The 26,738-nt window shown below is 35.0% G+C and overlaps 1 protein-coding gene across 4 annotated transcripts in view; it reads left to right on the forward strand.

Moving 5' to 3' along the window:
• LOC123546591 (microspherule protein 1-like) overlaps positions 1-26,738 on the forward strand; it is a 247,089-nt gene that overhangs the window by 207,315 nt on the left and 13,036 nt on the right. For 2 of the 4 annotated variants that reach the window (XM_053550907.1, XM_045333004.2), the window contains exons 2-7: positions 11,758-12,224; positions 12,554-12,675; positions 13,789-13,830; positions 21,180-21,260; positions 21,995-22,104; positions 24,249-24,269. In XM_053550907.1, coding sequence (XP_053406882.1) covers positions 11,758-12,224; positions 12,554-12,675; positions 13,789-13,830; positions 21,180-21,260; positions 21,995-22,104; positions 24,249-24,269 — 843 coding nt within the window. Of the gene's footprint in view, positions 1-5,852; positions 5,875-11,757; positions 12,225-12,553; positions 12,676-13,788; positions 13,831-21,179; positions 21,261-21,994; positions 22,105-24,248; positions 24,270-26,738 lie in introns of those variants that run through there. The other 2 variants (XM_053550908.1, XM_053550909.1) reach the window with 2 other exon arrangements.

Below are 26,738 nucleotides of genomic sequence, written 5' to 3' on the forward strand. Positions count from 1 at the left end.
TATAGACATCTAGAAATGCAACTACTGCTATGGTAACTCACATCTAAAAGGGCACCCTGCCCTTTTCGGACAGCACCCTGCCCCTTTTTTGCAGCACCCTGCCCTTTTTGAGCACTAGAAATAACACTATACTTGTTGAATCAGTTCTTAGAATTCCATGCTATACAGTGTGCGACATTAACGGTAGCCCGATCGCCAATGGCTACGAAAATTCGGCTCGGGCGACAGAAAATAGGCAGACCGTAGCCCGTCGGGCTATGAAAAATTCTGAGGAATAAATTTACCAAAAAGATCAATGCAAACGTGGGAGCAAAATAATTGCTTTGGAGCTTCAAACTTCGCTCAAATCCAATCTCAAAGCGAATTCAAGTCGCCCGAATTTTTTTTTGGATGTGCACCCGCTAATCTTTTGACAGTTTGCACCATGTCATTATGTGCGTTGAATACACATACACACTAGCTGATAGCATAATTTAAGCTCCGCCTACTTCAGGTACTTGTGAGATTTTCGCGAGAAGTGTGAAAGCAAATCAAATTATCGGTTTCACAAGAGGCAGTTGTAATAGGCCAATCAGCGCCGCGGTTACGTCTTTGACACTTAGCATTTAATTGTCAACACGTGCGAGTCGTTTTCTAAAGAATTGTCAATTACATATGCGATTAATTGGAATTATAGACACAATTATTTGGTATCCATGGTAAAAGAACGACATGTAAAGTATTAACTTTGTAAAACTAACTTTGATGGATGAATTGATTTGAATACCGGTATGTATTTCTAGGTTTGACACAGTTTACTTTCAGTTTTATTTGCATGAGAAACTGTTCACAGAAGTGGTGACTCTGTATAAATGTGTATGGTAAAATGATGTAACCAAGAAAATGAGTGGTCATTGAATCAATTCACAGCGTCGAGGTAGAAATATAAAAATTAATGGAGTCTTCCAACTTTTCCCTAAAGTCTCCCCACTTCTCCTTAAATCAGTTTGAGGGATAATTGACTTCTCCCAAAAAATAATGGCCTAGTGAGACCCCTGGTCAGTCTACTGCCAAGCTATTTCTTGCCTACCATGTCTACAAAGCTGTTTAGATCTCTTTTCATGGCTGTGTCTTTGACTTTCTGCACAATTTTGTGAACACTGTTTCAGATTTTGAAATCAGTTCTGAGAAACTGATACAAATTTCTGAAATATATCAATATTCACCAACCTACAGCAGTATATTGAAAGAAATTAAATATTACTAGAATGAAAGTCTTGTTCATTCTTGAGCGAAAAATTAGTGGGGCTAGGAAAAATTCTGTCGGGCTACAAAAAATTGGAAGTCCGTAGCCCCATTGGCTACGGTGTTAAAAAGTTAATGTCGCACACTGGCTATACTATAGTCTACATGTTCTGTATATATTAAATTCAGTTAGAACACACATGTGTTGTAGTTTTTTACATAAAAATTATATTATTATTCCTTAATAATACGTCAGGAACATAGAAAGACATATCTTAACAATGTATATTATAAAAAAACTATATTGCTTAACACATGTTTACTACCAGAATTGTGAAGCATACTGTTATAAAATTATTTTGACAATGCAATCTTGATGCCTGTCCTTGCAACAGTTTTCTTCATTTTCTGAGCAATCTGAAATATTCGGAAGGTGTCAAAAGCTTAGCAATAATATAATACATTGTCATCTGTGACAGCTATCAATGTAGCAGATGTGACACCCTGGTTCTCTGGAGCATGGAGGTAATATAGAGATGGAGTGCGGACGAAAGCACTTCAAAGGTACACTGTGCGGCACCGCGGCTTTGTTATCCTCTGATAAGTACCTTCCAAACAGTAGCAATTAGGTGTTAATCAAATACCATGTTGCTCCTTACGGAGTTTATCGAGTGAGACCCGATAAACGGCCGAAATAGTCCGATACTGGGATCGGGATGTTCCGATATTTTCCGTTTAGTAACTACCTGACACTTCAAATACACATTCTGACGTTGTTTTGTAAACGCTGACACTTTGGCAATTAACGTTGACGAAATACACGCATTTTACATGTCTTCCATGGTCATGCAATTATAATTGATAAACATGTTGGAAAGACTTTATTATAAGTGTTACTTATGGCAAATAATGATTAAGAAAATGAAGATTTTAAACGGATTTTCTTTTCTGATGAATTAATTCCAAGAAACAGGGACATGTTGTGATTTTGACAATGACTGGCCATATTGTCCAAGTGAACAGCCAAACGATAGGGTAATGATTAATTGCGAACATGTAAAACGCGAATTCGAATGGTGGCACTATTCGTGTGCCAATTTGACAGCTGAAACTATGTCGGGGGGTCCCAGGATATGTCCAGAATGTAAAGACAAGAAAAGTAAGAAAACGAAATTTCACTTTATTATAAAATTTTAATGAGGTTATAACGTAATATTTCTGACATACAAATCCATTTTAGCAGAGTTTATTATGTATATACAGTACAGATTGTATATGAACATTATATCATCTCTTGTCTTGTCTGTATGCATGTACATTAGACGAATGAGTGAAATACAAGGCACATAAAAAAACCCAGAAAAAAAACAAAAAAAAACATGTGCATCTTTACAGGTAGTCTGTGTTCAGACAGTATGTTTTGTTCAAAAGAGATAACTCCTGAGGCTATTCAAATTTTGTATAAGTATGTCCCTTGTCTTCTCAAAACATACCATAGATAATCAGAGCCAAGACTGATGAAGTCAGATTTTTTTACAGATTTTTTTTCTAAAATAAAAAAGATTATCTAGCCAGACTACTTTACAGGCACTGACCTCCAGATCGTGCGACAAAAATAGCAACAAAAAAGTTCCAATTTATCAGGGAGATTTCACACTAGCTTCAAATCTGCGAAATGAATTGAATAATCAAATAAATAAATAGATAAATAAATACACGAAGAAGTGGACAGGTAACTGAATAACTACTCAAATAAATGAAGTTTAATATAGTTATATGAACGACTTATATAAACTTGTAATCAAGACCAATAACGTAAAATATGCAGTCTAAAATCATGGTCAAAATTCAAAATGCTCACAACTGCTCACGTTTTTAATACCCAGTAAATAAAAAATTGATACCTTGACTTTAATTTAACATGTATAAATGTTTTAGGAAATTTTAGGAAATTTAAAAGAATTTAGTTTAAGATGACTACATAGAAAACTGTAAGTACTTACTTTATTTAGTCACAGCTATCTGAAGAGTTACAATATCACAGAAACGCATGCTTTAAATAGTAGTACATTCATTCTACCAATGAATCCCCCGCAGTGCGCATTGTTTGTATTAATTAGTTTCAATATATGACACGCGCGCATATGTCTCCCACAACTTCCGTTTTGTTGAAATTTCGATGCAATTGCTGATTAACGATAAGACCGCGGTGCCACACAGTGTGTTCAAAGGATTACTTTAATTACATGTGAAATAGTGATAATTAGGTGTCTGTGGTGATATCTCTCGTAGGATTCTGAAAGGAGCTCAGCAAGGAACAATATGTGGTATAATAAATAATTAGCACCAATTATCTCGTCCGCACTCCATCTCTAATAGACTATATTACCTCCATGTCTGGAGTAATTGAGCACATGATATAGTTTACTTTATACCCCTTTGCACAAGGTACACTGCCTTGCTAAAAAATAGCAAGTGTAACTAATGTGCATAATAACTGATAATAAGGGATTAATAATTAACAGGCAATAAAACACTTGCAGATCAATGATCTCACAGTGGGTAGGCTGTGGAAAGCTGTGATACTGTTTACCCTACTGCTTTTAATTAACTGCCACATTTATGTTCATTTGTGTTTTCTTACTGTGAATATAGTAAAAATATCATTATAACCTTTCCTCGTAAGAAACTAGAGATGAAGCGTGTGTAAAATTTAGTTAAAACATGAAAATTAAAGAAAATTTGTTTTACATGTATGATCAAAAATAGCATTCGCTGGTTATCAATATATGGTTTTAAAATTTTGCATCTGGTTGAACAGAACAGAGAATACACTTTATTTATAAATTTCAATCTTACAATAAAACAAAAAAATATTCTATGTATAATTCATATTGTTCAAGTTATTTGAGCCACAAAGTAAAAGAATAATATATCTGTAGCACGTTCGCTTTTCACCTTCCTCAGAATGTCCAGGACACAATTCAGTATTTTTTATGAAATATTTAAGAAAATGCCTAATCATTTAAACATCAAATGTATAAATAAGTGTTATTTAAGAATTATATTTAGCAGAACCATTATACGCCCATGAAATAATTTGCGACAGCATAGCCAGGCTTTTCTAGGGCTTTTGGGGGAAAAGGCCCCTGGTCAAATTGGAAATTTTCTATGTGCAGTGGTGAATTACCAAAATTGAGGGAAAAGGTATCAAGTAAGTTGTGAGTTTTCTCAATTATATAACTTTAAAACATTTTTTTTTCAAGTTTTATGATAGGCATTCAAATGCATTACAAATTTAAAGTATCCTCCAGCGAAATTTAGAGAATTCATTTTTTGGGACTTTTTCTCAGACTAATTGTTGTCATGCTGGAGCTAAAATATTAGCTAACTTTTCTGCCACTGTCCACATACACGATTTTCGTCCCCTAACAATTATTTTACTAACTGATTATAAGCTATTAGTTTGATTTTAACATTACATTAAAATGACCCCAACCTTTCTTATAGTATCTTTAAAAAAAAACAATGACAAAAATGAAAATGTTGCAGGCTCAGTTTAATTGAGCCGGTTCATTGATTGTGTTGGAAATGCTGCATGCTACCGTCCACGCCCTCTAGGGTTTAGAGTTATTTCTATTACATAAATTAGAACTGGTTACTATGCCAAATTATAAACACTTTGTACATCTTTTCACATTTTAAAAATTATGTTTATTAATATACGGGCTGCGAAAATATTAATCATTATATTTTTTCTTTGTTACATATTATTCAAACTCTTTGTACTTATATAAAGTAAATAATTTTCTGACAGGTCCCACAGAAGTATCAAAACTGCATGGCAATAGATATGAAATGAGATGTGTCAGCAAAAACAAACTGATATCTATTATGAATCTAGTGTATGGACCATGTGGTACCAATTAGTGTATGGCCCTTATTAATTAGATTTATCATAATCTTCTCAGTACCGTGAAATCCTGATTTAATGCTGGAAAAGAGATATTTTCAGGAACATTGTACCTTGTGCATAGGACTCTTTAGATAATGCACTAACTTTTGTCTGCCATTTACTTTACCCTACCCCCTGTAAGATAATGCACTAACTGTTGTCTGCCATTTACTTTACCCTACCCCCTGTAATCTAGGTGCCAATTTAGGCAAGTGTACTTACAGTATTTTGATCTGCCATGTTGGTTTTGGTGTTTGTTACCAGACTTGATTTGTGAGTGTTCTATGTTTGCCATCTTGTAATGAAACTACAGTAAAAGTTAAGTGCTGTTTCTTTTTGCTGGAAGGAAAATACCACCTGTGGTCGGATTAAGGTTGTAATTTTTCAGCATGACTTCCTACTGACGGCTTTCAAAATCATCATGCCAGGGATTCGATCAGTAAGAAACTGGAAACTTAATTGGTATGCTTTTATAGCACTTATGCTGATATAAAGTGTGAGACAGTAAACCAAAGATTTGGACTTGCATTTGCACAAAACTGGACAGAAAACTTGTTAAGCGGTCGAAAACTGGTTGTGCCAGGATATTTTTCTGATTTTATGCATGGGCAAACTACATGACGTCTGATTTCTGTACCACTTTTTTGCTCATAGATTGCTGACCATATAACAGAGAGAAAATGTTGAAGATGCAGGTAACAATATTAAAACATCGATTGCCTTTATGTTTTTATTGAAAATATCTCCTAAATTTTCCATTATAAACATAAGAATTGCATGAATCCACCTGCTGTTAGTAGAGTTAGCCACCAGTTTCATGGAGGTGCTCCTGAAAATGTTGTACACTGTACATTTGAGTTTTATAGTTATGTTCACTATTACTGTTCCACTATTCACTACCACTGTTGCACTACTGTCCAACATGTTTTTGTGCAGAGTTATGGCCCCTGAAATAGTAAAAAATGCACATTTTCACCTTGTGACGCGCCTAACTCAAAAAGTATTTGATATAAATTGATTAAACCTTGCATGAGTCTTTATCATGATATGAACTAATGAACTTGCGCACCTCCTATTTTTCGTCTGGCTCCGCCTCCTATTTTTAGAGTAATGGCTCCTGAAATAGTCATAAATGCACATTTTCACCTTGTGACACGCCTAGCTCAAAAAGTATCTGATATAGATTAATGAAACCTTGCATGAGTCTTAATCATGATATGAACTTGCGCACATCCTATTTTTCATCTAGGTCCACCCCCTATTTATAGAGTTATTGCCCCTGAAATAGTCAAAAACGCACATTTTCACCTTGTGATGCACCTAGCTCAAAAAGTATGATATAAATGGGTGAAAACTTACATGAGTCTTTATCATGATATTAACTTACATACTTCTTACTTATTTGCTGGCTCCTCCCCATATGTTTAAAGTTATGGCCCCTGAAATAGTAAAAAAAATGCACATTTTCACCTAATTATGTGCCTAACTCAAAAAGTAATGTAAATTTATGAAACCTTGCTTGAGTCTTTATCATAATGTGACCTTGCAAATTTGGCATTCTTCTTGAGAATCTTAGCATTTATTACAGAGTTATGGCCCTTGAAATAGCCAAAATAGTGGATTTTTTGTTTGTGATGCTCATAGCTCAAAAAGTATGTGGTATAGAATAATGAATCCTTTTCATATTTTTTTTTTGGCTATACCCCATTAAGACTGCAAACATTTGAATTATTTCCCCTTATTTGTGACAAATGTACCAGTGGGGGGCACACCCTGTGTCCTACAGACACATTCTAGTTTATACTTCCAGCGCCCAGTTTACGTCTTATTATTATCACTTCATTATGATGTATTGGTTAGAAAAAAATGTAAGTATAGGTACTCCCCCAGACTGCAATAAAATTTATTTTAAAGAAACTTTCTGACTAAATACTAATGACCTGTAAATCTTTAAATGAATGATTCAGTGACTGTAAATATATTTATAACATGTATAAACTAAACAGTTAGACATTTAACAAACTTTTTACCAAATGTTAACAGTTGGAGTTAATTTCTTGAATTCTCGTTATTTTTATTCTCTAAATTGATACTTTTATCTTCATGATCTCATTTAAACTGGTAAGTAACTGGCAAAAATATGAGAAGAAATTACATAACTTGACTAAATATGAATCACATTTAATATTGGAATTGAGCTATAAATTACTATTCATGATAACAACCTTGACACTAAATGAGCAGCCAATCAAAAGTCAGTTTGAGGAAACTGCTTCTGAGAGATGCAGATCACTTACAATATACAAATCGTGTATGTGATGTTTGATATCTTTATGCTACAGATTAAAGAGTTTTGAGGGTCCAGTGGCTCCAGTTAAATTAAGTGTTAATAGTTCATCTGTTATTTGATGTAATTAAAGTAACAAGTCTGTCGGCTGTACTGCGCATGCACGAAAATCCAAGCTAACAGTCACGAAATTGGGAGACAACAGGGTATATTATCCATTGGTATACAAACCAGACCAGACAACCCGGACCATATTGGGGACAACCTGGACCATGTTTTTGGACAACCAAAACGATGTGTTTGAAAATTGTAGACCACTATAAACTTTTAAATACTAAATATGTAAAGTTTTAACTGTTTTATCTATATACATAGTTTTAAACAAGTTTATTGTATGTTTATCTTTTTATTCTAACTTGTCACAACATGGACAAAGGAAAGAGTCACCTCTTCTTTGAATCTGTATTGATGGATTGATGGACCCAGTGGTTGCATGTTTTTCCCTGATTACATTATTAAAAAGTTCCCACTTGACAAAATTGATAGAGATACTCCTGGAAACTTCCTCTGGAGTGTATCTCTTACACTGGTAGCATAACTCTTCTTCATCAATCATTGCATCTGATTCATCTGTATCGGCATCCGGAATCAAATTAATATGTGAAGGACCAGGCTTTGCGGACACTGGTACTGAAACTGCTACATTTACATTATCTTTTTTATACTTCACTAAATATCATGTTTACTCGGGCTAGGTTTCTTTTGGTTCTTCTCATGTTCACTCATTTTAGCAGTTACTTCGAATCCTCAGTAATTTCTTTTCCAGCTACAATTTTATCCATTGTTTCCCTTTGTTTGCTTTTGTGTTCTCTTTTGACCTTCTTCAGATCATTTCCTTCTTCTCAAATAGGCCCTTCTTCAATACTCAACTTATCATCTAGAATTCCACCTTCCACTGTTGCTTGGCTGTCCGTGTCATTTACTGTGTCATTATCACTCTGAAATACTTACGCAGACAGGAGCTTCTCCTTTGAGACTGCATCAACATTCATTAACTGATGCTGTATATTATCAATATTAACAAGGTGGTGGGGGGGGGGGATGATAGGTAGTAAGGAGATGATAATTCTGGCAAGGATCCTTTTTCATTTATATTTTGGTAAAGTGATTGATTTCTTTGAAATTGAAACAAATACATACACTTATTTGTGTTTAATGCATGTCAGTTTTACACTTGAGGTAATTTCTATTATTTAAAGGTAGTCAATCACGTTAATGAAACATCTTGTGTCATTTTTTCTCTAATAATAATTTTACAATCTTGCATTTGTAATGAATTAGAGATGGTACCTAAAAATTTGCATCTGGTATTATTTTCTTTTGAAAAGTTAATACCGGTGTGCCTCAGTTATATAATGGTTTAATTTTCATGCTTCATTTTTCATGCTGAAAGGCAATATTTAATCTGAAAAATTTGGTCCTACTTGGAAAAGTGAAGCCAGTGACAGATAACTTTTCTAGGACTATTTAGTTATGTAAACAAAGTAAGCATAGATTCGGTTGTATTTCCCAAAAATATAGTTTACTTCAAGATCTATGAGTATGAATAATTATTCAAACAAAAAAGTTTAGCACTATCTTTCATTTCCGAATGAAATAATTCAAAATACAATTATTTTTATTCATTACTGCCGATAATTTACAGGTATGGTATGATCATAGGAAAGAACACATTATTCGTGAGAAAAAATATAAATAGACTAAGAATTTTACGACAGTGTCGGCGAGGCATGTCAACAGAGAAATTGGCGGGATTTAGCATAAGATCAAAGGCAGGATGGCGCATTTAAAGGGCAGCGTGGCGGCAGTAAAAAAGGGCAGGGCGGGGCGCCCCGCTGCGTCGCTCTAGAAATAACACTAGACATCGAATCCCTCAGCATTTTACAAAATTCGTTTGCCAAGAATAATCAGGGCCTCAAAATGTATGAGTTAAAAACAGAGCGATATAAAAATGTATATTCTATCTGATGGTCACACCAAAACCATACCAAAAAAACTGTGCCAAAAGAAGTTATTTCACTTTTTATAACACGCACCTTGTGTTTACAAATGTACCTAATTCGCATATTGACTGAGGCGTGTGGAATGGCATTTACCTTGCGGAATCTGCCGTTACAGAAACTTCTGTTAATATAATTCAGACGTTCTTTAGTATGAATAAAACGGTTCTGCTATTTAAAAAGAAGATGACAATCACCTTTCTTTAGCTAATCCATCAAAATGACGAAGCCAGTTTCGCTGTCAAAAGTTCCCGTGTTTACTGTACGGTGCTGTGTTAAGATATTGCTAGCATGAGATAAGCGATATTCGCTTCAGTTTTGCACTTGATTTGTTGTTGTTGTCGTTGAATAGGTAGCCTTAGGTACCATCTCTAAATGAATTTCAGCTAAATATTTAATTGTCAATGCAATTTTTGAAAACTATAATACAATAGTTAATATAAAAAGTAAAGTAAAGTGTTTGTTTAATTGTAAAATTATTATAGTGTCACCCCTATAAAAGGCCAGCCAAGTTGGCTTATGAGACACCTACATACATTGAACAGCATTACTTCGAGATTCCTATTTTTTTAATGCCAGGCATCAGGCAGGTAGGCAATCGGTAACCATTATTTAACTAGCTGGCGGCTCACCAACCAGTCTATCTTCAGTAACAAGTCCTGCCTTCGACAGGGCTTGAACCTTCGCCCTCCCTATTGCGGGCCAGGTTCCTTTTCTGTTAGGCCACCACAGTTCGTAATACATAATACTCTATTTTCGCATACCAGACGTTTACCATGTCTTCTAGCTGTTTGTCTCAGGCTTTTGATGAACCCCTTATTGCTTAGAATGATAATACTCATTAGGCAAAGTATATTTGTCAAATAATTTTTAGCTCGACTATACGAAGTATATGGAGAGCTATCCTACTCGCCCCGGCGTCGGCGTCTTTCCGCTTCCCCACCTTGGTTAAAGTTTTGGTGCACTTTCTCTTTTTCAACTTATATCTGTAATTACTTGATGGATTTGATTCAAGCTTGAAATACTTATTCCTCATCATCATCCACATCATCTGACATAAGGGCCATAACTCTGGCACCAATATTTCATGAATTATCCCCCCTTTTCACTTAGATTTTCAGGTTAAAGTTTTGATGCACTTTCACTCTATCTCTTTTATTACTGAATGGATTTGATTCAAACCTAAAATTGTTGTTCAACATCATCACCCACATCATATGACACAAGGTGCATAACTCTGGCACCATTTTTTCATAAATTATTCCCCCTTTTTACTTAGAATTTCAGGTTAAGGTTTTGGTGCACTTTCATTCTACCTCTGTTATTACTGAATGGATTTGAGTCAAACTTAAAATAGTTGTACAGCGTCATCACCCACAGCATATGACACAAGATGCATAACTCTGGCACAATTTTTCATGAATTATTCCCCTTTTTACTTAGAATTTCAGGTTAAAGTGTTATGCACTTTCACTCTATCTCTGTTATTACTGAATGGATCTGATTCAAACTTAAACAATTGTTCAACATCATTACCTTTATCATATGACACAAGGTGCATAACTCTGGGACCAATGTTTTATGAATTATTTCCCCTTTTTACTTAGAATTTTAGGTTAAAGTTTTGATGCACTTTCACTCTGTCTCTGTTATTACTGAATGGATTTGATTCAAACTTAAAATAGTTGTTCAACATCATCACCCACACCATATGATGCAGGGTACATAACTCTGGCACCAATTTTTCATTAATTATTCCCCCTTTTTCCTTAGAATTTTAGGTTAAAGTTTTGATGCACTTTCACTCTGTCTCTGTTATTACTGAATGGATTTGATTCAAACTTAAAATAGTTGTTCAACATCATCACCCACACTATTTGACACAAGCTGCATAACTCTGGCACCAATATTTAATGAATTATGCCCCTTTAAGTTTTTGCTTAGGATATACTTATATAGTGTTTTTGATACATTTTATCTTTACCTATCTTATTACTTTAAGTTGATATTTTTGACATAGACTCAGGCTGTTGTGCAATATCTTCATCCACAATTGGAGTCATTAAACACTCCAGTGACAGCTCTAGTTTCCTCAGACAGATGTGGCCAGTTTCACTATCCAGCATGGAAATAGTCGAGCGCACTGTCTCCTGTGACAGCTCTTGTTTATGCTGCTTTGCATGAAAAGACACTTGTTGTGAAATATCCTCTTATTATTTTTTTTTTTGTAGATCAAAGATGGAGTTAGACCAAATCCAAAATGCATCTTCATCACTGTCAGCAACTATGGCAACACTGCCCTCAGCAACAGTACCAGATCCCCTTACACAGTCTCATACTGAGGCAGGAGTGACCTTGACACCTGCAGTTACTATGACAGCAACACCCTTGCCAGTTTCTAATATTAGTGCGCCAGTCACAACAAAAATTGGTATCCTCGCAACACAAGCTTTACCATCAACTTCACAGAAATCAACATTACCAAATGTTTCCATGGCAATGCAACAAACTCCTAAAGTTTCTTTAACAACATCAGCAACACATATGTCATCAAGGTATCAACCAAATCCTGATCTGTCTAGCTCAATGGAGCGACGAAGTTCGAAAAGGTCAATAAAGCGTAAAAGATTTGATGATGAAGTTGTTGAGTCAAGTCTACCCAAACAGGAAAGGCCTACACGAGATCGAAAAGGTACTGGTAAGAACATAACAGTCATTCTCCCTATTTCTGTTCAAGATAAAGGCAATAATTGTTTTACAAGCTTTGTTTTATTGCATAGAAAGGGAAAAGAAATATATTCCATTCAGGAAAACTCAATGCAGATTGAATGCCAAGCAGTTCAACCTTTAGCCTGCTGGCAGCAAGTGATTCTGCCTTTGCAACCAGTGAAGACCAAGACAAGCCTGCATGCAGGCCGATCATGACTGAAAATAGATATTTACAGGCACCAACCACCCTGCCTGCTGGATAGAGAAATTTATGCTTGATGTATAATATTAGTGAAATTTGAATTTTGTGTATTTCAGTATCGGGAACAGTCACTATAGAGGCAGAGCGTCAGACGAAAGATGTAGCCATAGGCAAAAAGGATGTTGGCACCATTGTTACTACAACAGAAAGAAAGAAAACACCTGGAAAAGTTTGCAAGGTAAATAAAGCATTTGATTATGTTTTTCAGTGAATTATTTGAATAGTGAGATGCACAGTGAAAAATATTGTTAGTGAAAAATAAAGAGATTCAAATGTTTTTCACTGATATAGAACTACAAAATATATAAAGTTTGGTTCAAGTAATTGAAGACAAGAAATAAAAAGATTTTTTTAGGGGCACTCAAACTCCTGTTACCTGAAACTTGTTTTCACCAGATCTTACATATTAACTTGTAGCTACTCCAACCTTAAAAATATTGTGTCTTAATTCTACTTAGTGAAAGATATTCAATCCTACACTTAAAACCAAATATTCCTTACGGTATGCGTACTTGTATTTGCACTGCAAATATTTCGGCTACCAGTTGCATGAAGATCAAGATACTCGCTAAATACAGATTTCCACTAATCAGATGTGGGTTCATAAGTCTTAATCGGTCAGGCAGAAGAACCTGAAGTTTAGAGGCAGTTGCCAGTTGTTTTGTAAGTTTAGAGACATGAAGCTTAAAGATTTTTTGTTATGTTTAAGTATGTAATGATTATGATAAAACTCATTATATTTCATCTTTATTGAGCAATTATTGATAATATCCCATTACAGTTTCGATACCCAATCCCCATTACAAATTCGATACCCAGTATTCCGCATTTCAAGAGTTTAAGGCTGACCCCTGTGTTCTAAAACATGCATTCTCTTTTATTTGAAAGTTTCTTGATAGGTTTACAAAGTGGATTTGTTTGTACTAGATAGTTTTGTTAGAACTCTGCAAATAAAAATATACAGACAGTATATATGCATCAATTTTCATTATCGGTATGTATATTGACAGTGCTGTCAAATCATAAAAATATACAACCAAAAGTTGCAATTTCTGTTGTATGTAAAAATGAATACAACTCAGTAACCTCATTCAGTTGGACTGCTCAATTAACAATCTAGAGATTTACAGTTTTACTCCATGCATCACCTGTTTTCAACCTGACAGTGCTATGTCCAAAGTCAACCATACTTCACATCTGTTTTGGATGGCGACCACCTTCGTATGGCGTAAAACTCAAACACTACGTTATCTGATAAATTGTATACTTATCACTGTTTTTCCATTTTCAGACATCAAGATCCAGGAACAGGTCAAAGAAACAGAAGCCTAGGGTATGTATTTCATTTTACTTAGTGATTGGTTGAAATATAACTGCTAAATATATGGTAATTTCAGATCTGAAAAATATCAAATATGAGCCGTGCCATGAGAAAACCAGCATAGTGGGTTTGCATCCGCGCAGTCTGGTCAGGATCCATGCTGTTCGCTAACGGTTTCTCTAATTGCAGTAGGCTTTAAAAGCGAACAGCATGGAACCTGACCAGACTGCGTGGATGCACAGGCTGGTCTGGATCCATGCTGGTCGCATACCCACTATGTTGGTTTTCCCATGGCGCGGCTCAAATATATAATTTTGAATTGCTTCAGTTGGCGGATTTGTTTTTCTTCAAAAGTTTGGCATTTACTGGATTTTGAGAAGATCTGCAACATGCTGATAATTTTTGGAAACTGTAGAATAGTTTTGTTATTTTAGAATTAATACAGTTTCCCTGATCTTTGTTGTTACTTGGTTTTGCTGTGCAGTTGCTACAAACAATTCCACCAGAGTGAATTTTGATGCCACAATATTTATACATTTTTCACCATTTTTTGTTTTTTTTTGTTTTTCTATTCAGTCATGAAAAATGTCATAAAATGTTTTTGTTATGTAATGTGTAAATTTTGTGGAAAACAAATTAAAATTAGTTAATTCAATAATGAGTTGTTGTCATTGTTTATCTTCAATGAGGTAGTTGCAAGGTACATACTGTTGATATGCGGAATGGCTCGGAACACCTGATGACATGACTGTTGGGCCTACTTAAGCTGGTGATAGAACAAAGTTCCAGGCACTGTCACGGACTAACTTAATCTGGCGATAATGTCAAATAAGTTATAGAGCATGAATTAACACGTTTATAATTATTTCTCTGTTTTCTGAATCGCTCGAATACTGAAGAAAAAACGAGTAGAGATGTCATGTAGTCGAAATAATTCGACGTTTAGATTGTTTTATTTTTGTGACGGTGCAATCTAAAGATCGAGTAGAGATATTGCCCAAATGAAAAAAAATATCTCTATAGGATCATGTCAAATTAGTTTGACTAAGATGTCATGTAGAAATGGCTGTGGACCTGACCCACCTACTACGGGTTGAGAAGTCGGTGTTAGACCAATGTCCCCATCCCTACTTCCCCGTAACCCGGCAGACTGGTCCCGCGGAGTTGGCTGTTCAACAGTAATTTTCTTCATTGCGTACTACATTGAAGTGTATGTTATCGGGAACTTCGCGGGTTTTTGGACAGTAAAAATACACAAAAGTACATAGTTTTTCACGAATGAAAATAAGCGTGGATTTCAGTGGGCCGTATTTCCGTTTAGTGGGATAATCAATGGCCTTATCAAAGGAAACGGCAGAAAATCCCACAGTAATACCTGGCTCCCTACAGCGCCCCGGATTGAAAACTGTCGCAGTATATCACGATTTTAACAATTTCTCGCTTTGGTAATGTAATGGGCATTTTAAACGTTTAGATTAAAAGGAATTCAGTGGACAGCAACGCAGTTCTTCCAAAATTTATTCAGTTACAATTTATTATATTTTTTGTATGTTAAATCACTTCATTTTTAGTCCTTTAGCTAAGACCTGATTTCTTTTATTACATTTTGACGTCTGTCGGTTATGTCTGGTCGTTACAATGCAAATTTAAAGTAAAATGTAAGTTAATAAAATAATTAATAGGAGCTTGAATACGTTTATATCTACGACTGCATTGTCGTTGTGACCCTACAAGTCCTCGCTCCCGCTAGGTGTCGTCTGCATGCTTTCGCATTGCATATTCGCTATATCCAAGTACTTTTTGATGATCATCGGAAAAATAAATGATTTCAAGTAAGTGTCAACGACCGTCGAGATAAAACAAATTTCAATTCAAGGGAAAACCAGAAACATGTAAGACCGACAGTCATCAAGATTTTCTGCTTTCGTACTAAGCCTCGTTTTTATACGCCCGTTTGAAAAACGGGACGTATTATGGGAACGCCCCTGGCGGGCGGATGGGCGGTTGGGCGGGCGGGCGGGCGGGCGGGGCGGCGTCCACAGACCTTGTCCGGAGCATATCTTCTACATGCATGGAGGGATTTTGATGAAACTTGGCACAGTTGTTCACCATCATGAGACGGAGTGTCATGCGCAAGAACCAGGTCCCTAGGTCTAAGGTCAAGGTCACCCTTAGAGGTCAAAGGTCAAATTCAAGAATGACTTTGTCCGGAGCATATCTTGTTCATGTATGGAGGGATTTTGATGAAAGTTGGCACAATTGTTCATCATCATGAGACGGAGTGTCATGCGCAAAAACCAGGTCCCTAGGTCTAAGGTCAAGGTCACACTTAGAGGTCAAAGGATACAAGAATGAAAAATTCAAGAATGACTTTGTCCGGAGCATATCTTCTTCATGCATGGAATGATTTTGATGTAGCTTGGCACAGTTGTTCACCATAATGAGAGGGAGTGTCATGCGCAAGAACCAGGTTCCTAGGTCTAAGGTCAAGGTCACACTTAGAGGTCAAAGGATACAAGAATGAAAACTTTGTCCGGAGCATATCTTCTTCATGCATGAAAGGACTTTGATGTAGCTTGGCAAAATTGTTCACCATCATGAGACGGAGTGTCATGCGCAAGAACCAGGTCCCTAGGGATAAGGTCAAGGTCACACTTAGAGGTCAAAGGATACAAGAATGAAAACTTTGTCCGGAGCATTTCTTCTTCATGCATTGAGGGATTTTGATACAACTTGGCACAAATGTTCACAAGCATGAGACAGAGTGTCATGCGCAAGAACCAGGTCCCTCGGTCTAAGGTCAAGGTCACACTTAAAGGTCAAAGGTCAGATACAAGAATGACTTTGTCCGGAGCATTTCTTCTTCATGCATGGAGGGATTTTGATGTAACTTGGCACAATTGTACACCATCATGAGACGGAGTGTCATGCACTGGTCCCTTCTTTTGAATTACTTCCCTTTGCTGTTACTATAAATAGCTTATATTGTAACTTTTTCATTACAAGTCGTAGGGAAAAATCGAGACCACTTTTCCGTAGTACAACATGCATGTTACATCCAATTCTGAGGTGTATTTTGAGCTATCTCTGCCTGGTAAGGATTTTTGTGTGGACTTGTAATTTTTTTTTTTTCGATTTTTTTTTTTTTTTTTTTTTTCTCTTTAAAGATTAACTTCCCTTAGTTGTTACTATAAATAACTTACATTGTAACTTTTTTATAATTGACCGTAGGAAAAAACCAAGACCACTTTTCTGTGGTACAACATTGATGTTACTTTCAAATTTTGGGTGTATTTTAAGGTATCTCTACCTGGTAAGGATTTTTTTTGTGGACTTAGAAAAATAAAAGAATTACAATAATTTCTAAAAAAAAACAACATTGTAAACAACTAGAAAATTAAAATACCATTTGCAAATACAGGTGCTAGTGTAAACAAATTTGCTGTGACGGGCGTATATTGTGACATTCTGCACCCTTGTTGAAATATCATTTCATTTCGGTAAAATTGTCAAAAAGATCGGATTTTTTACATTCACTAGAACCCTTAATTTAAAGCCCCAACATTTACTACCCTGGCAGTAAGTTTTGTAGGAGGAGCCTATCAAATAACAATGCTACTCTACGCTGTCTGTTAGCTAAAAATAGCTCACTTTAAATGATTCACAGGCAAATGTAAACAATGGTCAGTTGAAGAAGAAATTTTAATTAGTTTGCATGTTTTGATGGTTAAAAACTATTATTATCCATATTGTGCATCCGTATCAGTATCAATCCTATGAAAAATTGAGTCAAGACTAGCATTCCTGATTTTTAATCTTGTTTATGTAAATTTAACAATGAAACTCAAAATCAAACATTCATTTAACTAAAATTCTGTCATTACTGGCTGGTCCATTAATTGAGATAACCTAGCACATAAATGTAGAAATAATAAACTATTTAAATCTGGGATGCAGAACAATACACACAAATTAGCAAGTGCTGCTGTGATAAGGACTAATAAATTTGAAATAATATTTATCACTATATGTCTGTTATTAGTAGTTCCCTATTTCTTTAAAACATTTTTTATGATATTACATATAAAAATATAACTGTAGAAATGACTATGATATTCTATTTGGTTTAAAAATTCAAAATTACTTTCTGGAGAACTTTTGCAATGCACTCTAGGTGTTAATTCCATTGATACATATGAAGCCTTCTGACGATCAAGTTTGTTGATAAAATTAACCACGTGGGAATTGTTTACATTCTCTGTTCCTCTAGGGTTCATGACCTCATTAGCTCCTCCCAGCAAATTCAAATTTTTGGCAGTTAGGTTTAAATAATTTTTTGAAACTATACTTCAGCATTTTTTGTTTTAAAAAATAAAAACACCAATTGATAAAGAATATTTCAATGTGTATTTATGCAATTTTTCATAACTTTTGATTCAGTGGTTTATTTAAAATTTTGAAAAAGGGCTCTCTGATGTGAAACATGCATAATTTATATAAAAATCTGCCCCAGCACCATCTTGTGGCTTTTATATGGCAGTTGGGGGTTTAAAGGCGTATGCTAGAATTTCCTGTATATGAGATGGGCAAAAATTTTCCCAATAACAGAATTTCTTTAAACTTTGGATACTGAAGGACAATCATCTAAGAAACAAAAAAATGCCATAAAAATCATAGGTCACCGGATTAGAAAAAGAGTTACCTGCCCTTGAAAATGTCATTTTGGGGGAAATGCCGTTTTCAAGGGCAGATAACTCTTTTTCGATACCGGTGACCTATGATTTTTATTGCATTTTTTTGTTTCTTAGATGATTGTCCTTCAATATCCAAAGTTTGAAGAAATTCTGTTATTGGGAAAATTTTCGCACCAAATTCTAGCATACGTCCTTAAGTCGTTTTTGCAGTTATTGTTTTTTCTTAGTCTCCAATGCTAAATGACGTCCATATATATATAGATATAGTCTTCTGCAACCCTACGAAAGGCATTTATTACAGTCAAAAGTCAAAGCCAAAGAGTTTATTGGCTTGAACAGATACATGTCCACCGCCTAGTCGCATATTTGGCAGAATACAAACACACATAATAGAAAAGTATGACATATTTAGGGCCTATGGTATGAGAACAAACGTGCAATGATAAAGCAAAAAGTACAATTTTACAAATATCTTAGTTTGCAGAATCTATGTTAACTGCAACAAGATAGATCTAAATAAATCTGGCTAGTTCAATCAGGACGTGTTTTTTTTTTTTGGAAGATTTCATTATATTCAGACTGCAAAAATACTGTGCACGGCTCTTCTAGAGCATATAAGCCCATTGCAAAAATTTATGTGCACGTGTGAGAAATATATTTCAGACAGTTTAATATCCACTTGGAATGTGCTTACAGAACTTTAGGTCACCCGTTCTTGTTGTAGGTGCCAGCAAACAATTGCGTTTTACCCGGTTTTCAAGTGATCCGAATATTTCTATATTTTCTGTTGATGTTTTTCGTACTTTTGAGAATTTTCCTGACGTCATGGAATTAGGCTTGGTGTTTAATATATTTATAAACAAGCTGTGCCACATGCTACTTGTGTAAGAATTCGAGATGTTTACGGCTGCCCAACCTTTGATGAAATACAGAACGGCTGTTCAGTGTAAGCGAAAATTATAAGAGCTGAATAACCGTAAATTGCAAGTGTTTTCTATGAATGAAAAACGCACTTCCCTTGTTTTCTAGATCCTGCATAAAGCACTGTACGGATCTGAGAAAGTATTGCTGAATTATAATAAAGTTTTGAACAGCTGATGTCTGCCGTTAAACAATTACTATTGAAATTAATTAAACGTTAATTAGCAGTGCAGTTATATATCATTAATAATCTAATAAAATAAAACACGGGAAAATATGTTAGTTTTCACACTGGTCAAACATGTGGATTGATTTAATTTCTGTGTAGTGTCGTATCTCCGCAAAAAGCGCGGTCATTTCATTTTATTGAACCCTATCACCGCACCGCCGATAAGCGACAACTGCATAATTCATAAATCCGTCAGACAGTGTAAGGGAAGTAACCGCGGAAAACGAACTGTGTGCGGACGTGCTTTTCCCTGTTAATGATACCAACAAAGAATAGCAAAATGCATTTTCATTTTGCAAAGGGATACGTTCTTGCACGTTTTCTCCAAACTTAGAAATCTCGCTCTGACAAAATCTTTCAAGGCCCCTGAGTAAAGTTTCCAAAAGATTCCAAATATAACCAATACTAGTAAACAAGTTCCCTGTGGCGATTACTATTTAGGCAATAACAAAATATGTCTGAGATTTCAATACATCTACCGAATGTGTTGACAAATTACTAGTAAGACTTTCGCCCAACACAATCTGTGGTCCTGATGTTCCCTCACATCGAAAAAGTGCAGCTGTCGCTCCCATATATATATGAAATGTTCAAAATTCAAGGCCGGCAAATACAGGCCAATCTCTCACCTGTATTGCTTCCGAACTCATGGAGAACATTTTGGTTTCAAATTATTATTATGGCACATTATTAAAATAATGACCTGCTTTGTGAGTACCAGCATGACTTTCGATCTGAACATAGGTTTGAAACTCAACTTATCATCTTTATGCAAGCAAGAGGTCTTTGACAACCTTGAAAGTGGTAAACAAACATACGTTCGACAAGGTTGATCACAAGAGAATAATAAAAATACTTGAACAACTGCGATCTCCACCTTCTGGCGTCACGTCATTTCTAAAGCACCCCACTAAACGAGTTTTAGTAGATGGTTGCACTCCAGATACTTAGTACTCTAACTGTCCTATCTTGAGCCGTGCCATGAGAAAACCAGCATAGTGGGTTTGTGACCAGCATGGATCCAGACAAGCCTGCGCATCCGCGCAGTCTGGTCAGGATCCATGCTGTTCGCTAACGGTTTCTCTAATTGCAGTAGGCTTTAAAAGCGAACAGCATGGATCCTGACCAGACTGCGCGGATGCGCAGGCTGGTCTGGATCCATGCTGGTCGCAAACCCACTATGTTGGTTTTCTCATGGGACGGCTCATATTATAATTTCACTGGAATTGAACTACAAAATGGATAATATTATTTCTAAAAACTTTGAAAAGACATAAAATAAAAAGAAAATTTGTTTACTTTTAATTCATATATAAAATGTCTCTAGGGAATTTGTTAAAGATATTATTTCTGCATATCTGCTCTTCACTGTTGTCTTTTATCAGTTTGCTAAGACGAGTGACATCTTTGACATTCTTTTGAGTTTAGACTTATATGATTTATTTTTAACTTTATTGATTTTTCTCACTTACTGGAAAGTTATGTGTGATTAATATCAGATAATTGTTTTATTTCAGCCTCCAGCTCCAGCCTCTGTCAAAGATCTAGGTCGTTGGAAACCAACAGATGATCTTGCTTTGATAACAGCTGTTCAACAGGTAAGCTTCTTTGTGGTGTATAATGCTCAGCCACTAAGAGGAGAAGTGTAGGTTTGTAAATAATTGGGGCTGTGAACTTGATTCCCAGGCAAGTCATATGTTCTCTTGACAGTTTGATAGTTCTAAAACATTTGGTCTGAAAGTCTTTGCTTCCCCTTTTCTGTTTAATAACGAGAAATTGGCAGTTACTTGTGGAGAACAGGTTAGTACTGGTACAGAATCTAGGAACTTTGGTAAAAACTTGATTAATTGCCCTGCATTTCAAAACTTAAATACTGTTGAAAAACGGCAGTTAACAAGAAATGAACAAAGCATTATATGTGAAACTTATGTATTGTGAATAAGTAATAGTGTACTTCATAATCGTAAGAAACATAACATACATGTTTGCATAATCATGTATATATTATAGTCACAAAAACTTATTGTATGGGCTTGTAACCTAAATTGTCATAACAGATTCACATTAAATTGATTTAATTTGTTTATCAATAAAACAAAGAGCTAAGATCTATGCGCATACATGTACCTGGACATTGCTTTTTAAAATCTAGTTTCTCTGCAATCCTAAAACAATATAGTGTTTATTGCTACAACATTATTAGAAATGTGTCGAGTCATTTTTCTCTAGGATCTTTTCATGAATTCCATCAGAACATCTGTTAACGCAAACTTGTTTTATTTCTATGACTTTATGATATTTAGTTAAATGTACATGAATCTTGTATTTCCAGACTAATGATTTAACAGCAGTATATCTAGGTGTAAAGTTTTCCTGTAAATTCACACTGAAAGAGATACAGGAAAGATGGTACAGTTTGCTGTATGACCCAATCATCTCAAAGTAAGATATGTTTCATCTATCTCTGGAAATATTTGAGCCGCGCCATGGGAAAACCAACATAGTGGGTTTGCAACCAGCATGGATCCAGACCAGCCTGCGCATCTGCACAGTCTGGTCAGGATCCATGCTGTTCGCTAACAGTTTCTCCAATTCCAATAGGCTTTGAAAGCGAACGGTATGGATCCTGACCAGACTGCCCGGATGCGCAGGCTGGGCTGGATCCATGCTGGTCGCAAACCCACTATGTTGGTTTTCTCATGGCATGGCTCATTTGTGAAGTTATAGGGCCTCCATGATTATTAGGGCCTCCATAGCTTATGGAAATGTTAATTATGTCTGACATAAAAGAGAGGTTTTGATTTCTTACTTGTATGCATTCAATAACCATCTGAAGTGTCAGAATGTTTCTGTTCATAAAATCTAACCTTACACATTCAACTGTACCTGTAAAAACATAGTTACACATTCTGTACATGTAGAAAAACATGCATGGTGCAGTTTAATTAAAATTATTGGAATATTTTATCAGATACTTGTATTTGTGTGTACACACACATGCATGCACACAAGTTTTAATTCTGTCTTGCAAGTATTATGGAAAATTGTAACTGTATTATTAACTACATTTCTTAAAAGATTGACTGTTCAATCCACAAAATATGAAACAGAATTTTAAACTGTAAAATTGGGTATATTTTGCAATACCAGTGTAAACATATTATTTATGCATCTAAAGGCCTCTAGGGATGATAGGACATTTTTGAAAATTAACAAGATACCTTTCAGGTAGTTCCTCATGTTCAGATCAAATTTTTGTATGCAAGGTAGAATTTAATTAAACCTGTATTTTTTAAAACATTCAGATAATGTAAAGATAAGTCAGCCAGTATGAAAGATAGAGTCATGTGCTTGATTTTTTGCTTGATTTATTTGAAAACAAGATACTTCAGTCAAGGTTTTATAATGGGAGCCTATGGAAAAATCATTATTTTGATGATATCTTTGCATACAAAAAAGTTTCTACACTGTAGATTTCAATGAAAGTTATCACAGTTGTATTTTTACATATAAGTTATAACCCTTCATTTGGTCAAATAGAAATGTACGTCTTTTTTGCTTCATTTCGAGATACTTGCCTAGATTGAAGAGATTTGCAATTTCGAGCTGGTTGTTTGACATATTTTGGATTTATTTGATGTGTCATCATTTTTGTTCATTTATTTAATCTCTAGAAATAATGAAATGTTGCTGGTTTTATCAGTTAAAACAAAGGTTGACATATTTCCTGTCTTGACTGATGCCTCAGTTGGCATACTCAGGACTTTATTCTTTGTTTTAGAGATAAATGGCATTACGCCATCACTTTGATTTTACAAAGCATGCAGAACTACCTTACCAGTTATATGTATTTTTCTCATTGTGAAATTTTAGTCTGTAAAAACAGGGCCCACCCTGGCCAATAATTGGCTGTAGCCAAATAAAGAAAAAGCTGTTAAAATCACACAAAAATATGTTTAAAGGCACTCGCTACAGTTTTTCCGGACGGGTCGATATTAACCCCAACACCGTGCCAATTTGGTTTCGATGTAGCTCACTGCAGACTTGATGTGGTCTTCTGCGCATGCCCGGAAGTGATTAATGTCGCGTATGGCAAAAATTCACAAATTATTGTGTGCCCGCATGCATTTAATGTACAGAATGTATAATACACTGACTAAAGGTAAGGGTAAGTATCACCATGGTTACAAAATATATACATTTAAAGTACTTTTAGTTCAAATTAATTCAGTCCGACATATACTGGAGTCTGTTATTTATACCAGTGCTCAAACTCTGCATTGAGTCACAGCTGTTTCTAATCCCGTACCGTACATTCGTAAACTATAGGTTTTGTTAAAAAAAAAGGACGGAAACTTTCATCGTTCTATGCCATCAAAATGCTTCAGAAACACCTTAAAATCTGCTTATTAAGAAATCTGCCATTTGAAAATTTTATATATATATTTCTAAGTCATTTGCTCAAACACTGAATGAGTATTTCCTACCAACCTGTGTTGTATAAATGCCCACCACACCCCACCTCGTTGTAATTTGATTTAAGCGAAATCTAATATGGTGACCTATCAATTTTCTTTTTGTTTTAGATTAGGTAGACATAAACAAAGGTATGTGCAGAGTTTGATTAAATTCTATTATGTGAAACTCGATAAAATAGCAGAAGTACCAACTTAAAATTGACAAAAATATGCAAAAATAGCCCTTGGGTCTGCTGAACAAGTATTCCTTTCTTTACAAAATCATGTTCTTTTGGTTTCTCTGAGCATGTTTCAAATAGATATATTGTTTTCCGTTATAAAAATGCTTAGATAATCAGATTTATGCTAATTATTGTACTTTACTGAAATATATTTTAGGATTACAGAAATTTTGAAAAATGTTTAAAATAGCACCATATCTAGGGGCAAAATAAATTAAAACAAAGCTGGTGACCTAGTATTTTTATTTCATTTTTCAATACATCATAACATGATCTTTTAATACTAAACATTTCATCAAAATCTATTATTGAGAAAAAAATTACGAAACTGTAGCGAGCGTCCTTAAAATTGCAAAATGGACCATCAGATTTGTAGCCAATTTGAAAACTTTGTAGTCAAATTGGCTTTTTATTAGCCATTGGCTACAATGGCTAATGGCAAAGTGGGCCCTGAAAATTTTCAGAAATTGTTTTGTTGAAAATTTGCAAAAAAATTTAAAGGAAAATGTTGCTTTTATGCTAACTGGAAGTTTCATAAGAATCTGTCAATGAATAAATTTAAAACTTGAATGCTGAATACTGAAAAACAACAACAATAGAAATACCATATCAGAATCTTTTTTTTTACAATAATATAAAACTGAATCTGGATATTGTGAAAATTCAAAACTGTCTTTGAGTTCTTTGTAATGCCTGTGGAATTCTTTATAGGCCTAACTAAACTAAAGGAACCAGCGTGGGAGCCATCTGGTCTAGTCGCGTAATGGCTGCCAGGTATTTGAACACTAATTTTTCACTTGGCATGGCAACAAAGATCTAAATTGAGGCTAGTTTTTGTTTAAATTTCATTGTGGATGTATTGTTGACATTTTGGTAGGAAAAATGGGAGAGCAGGTTGTATTTGGTGAAGTCAAGCTCCATTTTAGTATGAGTAGTACTTCCAGGTCACAGCAGTGTGATTTTGATGTCAGTTTACAGTAAGTAAATGTGACCAGAGAAATCTTTCTTAGAAGATACATGACCCCTACTTTTCTCTTCATTTTATATCAGTTTTATCATAACTCTTTAAAATGAGGTAAGGATTTGTTCTCTGAAATGGGTCTAGCTATGTTTGGTAGCTCTTTGAAAAAGGTCAGTTTTATATAGAATATATAGGGGAAACTATTTAGGCTATTGTGACCTATAAGAAAATGTGGGCAAAAAATGAGATTTGTCCAGATATTGATATAAATGAACTAGTTTGGTCAGATTTTGGTAAAAAATGAGCATTTCATTGAAATTTTGCTGCAAAAATTGGTAAAAACCCAAAAAATCACATTTTCACTGTCTTGGGGGTATTTTTTTTTTAAAAATGCAAATTTGCTCTCTAAATTATGCCCATCTATACCTTTCAGAGGGGACATTTGGTATATTTCAAAGTGTTAATGTGTAATTTGCTTGCAAATTATGGTGAAAATTTATGAAATAGGGCAAAAACCAGCTCTGGCTACAAGAACTGGTTAAAAATTATGTCGCGACATCAGTTTTGAAGGAAAATTGGCGCAGGGACACGCGTTACTGAAAATGCCATAAAACCTGGAAAACTGATTTAATCAAGCTGAAACTTGGTATTTTTCATGCAGATGTGTTACTGGTACTATACAAATGAAATTGAGACTATTACAGAAAAACAGTTTTTCTTATAGGCCTAACTAAACTAAAGGAACCAGCGTGGGAGCCATCTGGTCTAGTCGCGTAATGGCTGCCAGGTATTTGAACACTAATTTTTCACTTGGCATGGCAACAGAGATCTAAATTGAGGCTAGTTTTTGTTTAAATTTCATTGTGGATGTATTGTTGACATTTTGGTAGGAAAAATGGGAGAGCAGGTTGTATTTGGTGAAGTCAAGCTCCATTTTAGTATGAGTAGTACTTCCAGGTCACAGCAGTGTGATTTTGATGTCAGTTTACAGTAAGTAAATGTGACCAGAGAAATCTTTCTTAGAAGATACATGACCCCTACTTTTCTCTTCATTTTATATCAGTTTTATCATAACTCTTTAAAATGAGGTAAGGATTTGTTCTCTGAAATGGGTCTAGCTATGTTTGGTAGCTCTTTGAAAAAGGTCAGTTTTATATAGAATATATAGGGGAAACTATTTAGGCTATTGTGACCTATAATGTTGCATTATATCACTGGTAATGTATTATATCAAATAAAAAGAAATTACAGAAAAATCTTTTTCTGGAGATGGTGGGTCAGAAAAGTAGTACCAGTAAAACACTTGTGAACATAGATAAGTAATTATTTAGTAATTGGATAGATAATTGGTAATAGGATATGAACAAAGATTGCATGTGATTTAAATGTGTTTTTGTTCAGAACACTGATTTTGAA

This window comes from Mercenaria mercenaria, chromosome 9, assembly GCF_021730395.1.
Source record: "Mercenaria mercenaria strain notata chromosome 9, MADL_Memer_1, whole genome shotgun sequence".
NCBI lineage: Eukaryota > Metazoa > Mollusca > Bivalvia > Venerida > Veneridae > Mercenaria > Mercenaria mercenaria.